The sequence below is a fragment of the Lycium ferocissimum genome, chromosome 2, assembly GCF_029784015.1.
Source record: "Lycium ferocissimum isolate CSIRO_LF1 chromosome 2, AGI_CSIRO_Lferr_CH_V1, whole genome shotgun sequence".
Lineage (NCBI taxonomy): Eukaryota > Viridiplantae > Streptophyta > Magnoliopsida > Solanales > Solanaceae > Lycium > Lycium ferocissimum.
This window is the reverse complement of record NC_081343.1, coordinates 21,761,072-21,766,071: the sequence shown is the minus strand read 5'-3', so window position 1 is coordinate 21,766,071 and position 5,000 is coordinate 21,761,072. Positions and strand designations below refer to the sequence as shown.

The window sequence follows — 5,000 nt, the reverse complement described above, 5'->3', positions numbered from 1 at the left end:
AAAAAAATTGATAAGCTTAACACAAAAGCAGAAAAAGAAATAATAGTAACTTGGTCCCGGGCATCTACCATTATACCCACAATGATCGGTCATACTATTGCTATCCATAATGGAAAAGAGCATTTGCCTATTTATATAACGGATAGTATGGTAGGCCACAAATTGGGAGAATTTGCACCTACATTAAATTTTAGAGGACATGCAAAAAGCGATAATAGATCTCGTCGTTAATATTAATAAAAAAATCTAGATGCTTATGATTCAGTAGTAGGAGGCAAACCTTATGCTAAAGAAGAAAAAAACAGAAGTATATGCTTTAGGTGAACATATATCTATGTCTGCTGACAAAGCACGAAGAGTAATTGATCAAATTCGCGGACGTTCCTATGAGGAAACACTTATGATACTAGAACTCATGCCCTATCGAGCATGTTATCCCATTTTGAAATTGGTTTATTCTGCAGCAGCAAATGCTAGTTATAATATGGGTTCCAGCGAAGCCAATTTAGTCATTAGTAAAGCCGAAGTCAATGGGGGTACTACTGTGAAGAAATTGAAACCTCGAGCTCGAGGACGTAGTTTTCCGATAAAAAGATCGACCTGTCATATAACTATTGTAATGAAAGATATATCTTTAGATGATGAATATGTCGAGATAGATTCGTTAAAAAAAACGAGATGGAAAAAAAAATCTACAGCTATGATGTATCGTGATATGTATAATAGTGGGGGATTATGGGACAAAAAATAAATCCACTTGGTTTCAGACTGGGTACAACCCAAAGTCATCATTCCCTTTGGTTTTCACAACCAAAAAATTATTCTGAAGGTTTACAAGAAGATCAAAAAATAAGAGATTGTATCAAGAATTATGTACAAAAGAATATGAGAACGTCCTCTGGCGTCGAGGGAATTGCACGTATAGAGATTCAAAAAAGAATCGATCTGATCCAGGTCATAATCTTTATGGGATTCCCAAAATTATTAATAGAAAGTCGACCGCGCGGAATCGAAGAATTACAAACGACCTTACAAAAAGAATTTAATTGTGTAAACCGAAAACTGAACATTGCTGTCACAAGAATTGCAAAACCTTACGGAAACCCTAATATTCTTGCAGAATTTATAGCTGGACAATTAAAGAATAGAGTTTCATTTCGAAAAGCAATGAAAAAGGCTATTGAATTAACAGAACAAGCAGATACAAAAGGAATTCAAATACAAATTGCGGGGCGTATCGACGGAAAAGAAATTGCACGTGTCGAATGGATCAGAGAAGGTAGGGTTCCCCTACAAACGATTCGAGCTAAAATTGATTATTGCTCTTATACAGTTCGAACTATCTATGGAGTATTGGGCATCAAAATTTGGATATTTCTAGACGAGGAATAATTTTACTACTTGTCTTTCCCTTCTATCCAATGATTGAACAAAAAAAGACCAATTCATTCTTTTTCTAATCAATCAAGGGGAACATTTCTAATTCTTAATTCTATAAGGTTGAATAAAAATTCGATTGACCATTTGATATAATTGCTATGCTTAGTGTGTGACTCGTTGGTTTTTTTAGGGTTAGGATTAACAAAGACCAGCCCACATAGTATGAACTAAAAACTATAGAACTAATAACCAACCCATCACTTCGCATTATCTGGATCTAAAGAACCAGTCAAGATATGATATATAGGTCATATCTTTGTAGCAACTGAAATCTTTTGCATAACAAAAAAAAATATGATTCTAAGTTGTAAAGCAAAATAGACAAAAAGGATGTGGATAAATGGAAGGATGAGAGAAAGAGAGAAAAAGAATACCAATGATATAAAATTCCAATATGTAAGGTCTATGAGTAATCTCATAAAAGGCAGTGTAATAAAGCATCAATACGCATTCATACCATAATAAAATGAATCTTCTTATAGAAATAGAACAAAAAATCAAGAGCTGCGAGCCAATAAAGACTGAGAAGATTGACTCAAGAACCAATTTTATTCTGAGCTCCATTGTAGAATTCGGACCTAACCATTAAGTAAGAAGTGATGGGAACGACGGAACTTGTGAATGCAAAAGATTCTATTGAAAAAGGAATCTTAATGATTCACTGGTCGGGATGGCGGAACGAACCAGAGATTAATTCATGTATTCTGAGATCTGAGAAGTCACGAGTTAACCCTACAAATGAAATAGGGATTGAAAGAGTAAATATTCGCCCGCGAAACCTTTTTTATTGCAAAATTGAGGACAATACAATAAAGAACAAAATAAGGATTTGGTATAATAATACAATTTTTTTGATATTTCTATTTAGAAAACGAAAAAGTTTAGTTATCTATTCAAACAAGATATACAAATTACTAATAGATTGAATGAAATCTGAAAGAATCCCACGTTCAAGGTATTACTCAGTAAATACATATATATCTTAACTTAAGATTGACTATTCTAGCTTAATTCAAATTCAAATTTTTGGAATCCTTTTATTCGCGAGGAGCTGGATGAGAAGAAACTCTCACGTCCGGTTCTGTAGTAGAGATGGAATTCAGAAACAACCATCAACTATAACCCCAAAAGAACCAGATTCCGTAAACAACATAGAGGAAGAATGAAGGGAATATCTTATCGAGGTAATCATATTTCTTTCGGTAAATATGCTCTTCAGGCACTTGAACCTGCTTGGATTACATCTAGACAAATAGAAGCAGGCCGACGAGCAATGACACGAAATGCACGTCGTGGTGGAAAAATATGGGTACGTATATTTCCAGACAAACCAGTTACACTAAGACCCGCAGAAACACGTATGGGTTCAGGAAAAGGATCCCCTGAATATTGGGTAGCTGTTGTTAAACCGGGTCGAATACTTTATGAAATGGGTGGAGTAACAGAAAATATAGCCAGAAGGGCTATTTCACTAGCAGCATCCAAAATGCCTATACGAACTCAATTCATTATTTCCTAATGTAATAGAAAAAAATCTAGAAAGAGCTCTTAGATATGAAACAAAACCGCATGTTTCTTTTTTTGGACAAAAATATTTCTTTTTTTTTTTTTCTTCGCCCTTTGCATTCAAAGACCGGATTAAAAAAATGATTCAACCTCAGACCCATTTAAATGTAGCGGATAACAGCGGGGCTCGAGAATTGATGTGTATTCGAATCATAGGAGCTAGCAATCGTCGATATGCTCATATTGGTGACGTTATTGTTGCTGTGATCAAAGAAGCAGTACCAAATATGCCCCTAGAAAGATCAGAAATAGTTAGAGCTGTAATTGTGCGTACCTGTAAAGAACTCAAACGTGACAACGGGATGATAATACGATATGATGACAATGCTGCAGTTGTTATTGATCAAGAAGGAAATCCAAAAGGAACTCGAATTTTTGGTGCAATCGCCCGGGAATTGAGAGAATTAAATTTTACTAAAATAGTTTCATTAGCTCCCGAGGTATTATAAAATGAAATTGTGATCTGTTTCTAGTGGGGTATTTGAAAGAAATAGATTAATTAGTAGATTGTGTCTCACGCATATATCTTTAATAATTCATATCATATTCAAAAATAAATAAGTAAAAAACACGTTGATTATATCAAATTTGGAGACCCCAATAATTTTAGTTCATCATGGGTAGGGACACTATTGCTGAGATAATAACTTCTATACGAAATGCTGATATGGATCGAAAAAGGGTGGTTCGAATAGCATCTACTAATATTACCGAAAATATTGTTCAAATACTTTTACGAGAGGGTTTTATCGAAAACGTGAGAAAATCGAGAAAACAACAACGATTTTTTGGTTTTAACCCTGCGACATAGAAGGAATAAGAAAAGACCCTATAGAAATATTTTAAATTTAAAACGAATCAGTCGACCTGGTCTACGAATCTATTCTAATTATCAACGAATTCCGCGAATTTTAGGTGGAATGGGGATTGTAATTCTTTCTACTTCTCGAGGTATAATGACAGACCGAGAGGCTCGACTAGAAGGAATAGGTGGAGAAATTTTGTGTTATATCTGGTAATCCTTTATAATATCCAAATTGGATTCGAAACTTCCTATTTGTGAAATTTGTTAAAAATAAAAAAGGGGGGTTGTCTAATATCTTTCTCATTAGTTGATACCTCAAGGGAACTTTAAGAACCAAAATGGAGTCATGAAGCTTTAATTACTGAATCGCTTCCCAACGGTCTGTTCCGGGTTCGTTTAGATCTGATTCTAAATTCTGTTTCAGGAAGAATCCGACATAGTTTTATACGGATACTGCCAGGAGATAGAGTCAAAATTTAAGTAAGTCCTTATGATTCAACGAAAGGGCGTATAATTTCTCGACTCCACAACAAAGATTTGAAGGATTAGTTTTTCAACTTCACCATTCCTTTCGTGGGAATACAATTCGAGATGAAAAATTTCAAGAAACTTATTTTCTTCCAAGAAATAGATTCAGAATTAAGGTAAGGAATGAGAAATATGAAAATAAGAGCTTCCGTTCGTAAAATTTGTGAAAAATGTCGACTAATCCGTAGGCGGGGACGAATTATAGTAATTTGTTCCAACCCGAGACATAAACAAAGACAGGGATAATCAGACTTGCCAGAAGAGCCGATGTACAAATAAAGAATCTGTTTTGACATGAAATGGATATATCCATATATCTCTGACTCATATTTACGAGATGATAAAATATGGCAAAAGCTATACCGAAAATTAGTTCGCGTAGGAGTGGACGTATTGGTTCACGTAAGGGTGCACGTAGAATACCAAAGGGAGTTATTCATGTTCAAGCAAGTTTCAATAATACCATTGTCACTGTTACAGATGTACGGGGTCGAGTAGTTTCTTGGTCCTCTGCTGGTACTTCTGGATTCAAAGGTACGAGAAGAGGAACACCGTTTGCTGCTCAAACCGCAGCAGCAAACGCTATCCGTACAGTAGTGGATCAAGGTATGCAACGAGCAGAAGTCATGATAAAAGGTCCCGGTCTCGGAAGAGATGCAGC

The 5,000-nt window shown here is 35.2% G+C and overlaps 1 protein-coding gene and 1 long non-coding RNA gene across 2 annotated transcripts in view; one reads left to right on the top strand and one right to left on the bottom strand.

Moving 5' to 3' along the window:
- Positions 1–251: 251 nt before the first annotated feature.
- LOC132033989 (uncharacterized) lies at positions 252–2,699 on the bottom strand. Its single transcript, XR_009408913.1, has 2 exons — positions 2,558–2,699; positions 252–1,541 (listed from the first exon to the last, which is right to left on the bottom strand). It is a non-coding gene; the product is annotated as an uncharacterized LOC132033989 (long non-coding RNA).
- A 754-nt stretch (positions 2,700–3,453) lies between these two features.
- The window catches only part of LOC132033943 (small ribosomal subunit protein uS11c), a 1,650-nt gene continuing 103 nt past the window's right edge, over positions 3,454–5,000 (top strand). Inside the window, exon 1 of the mRNA XM_059424131.1 lies at positions 3,454–5,000. This exon is cut by the window's right edge and continues 103 nt beyond it. Within this exon, the coding sequence (XP_059280114.1) occupies positions 4,687–5,000 (314 nt within the window). The 5' untranslated portion in view covers positions 3,454–4,686.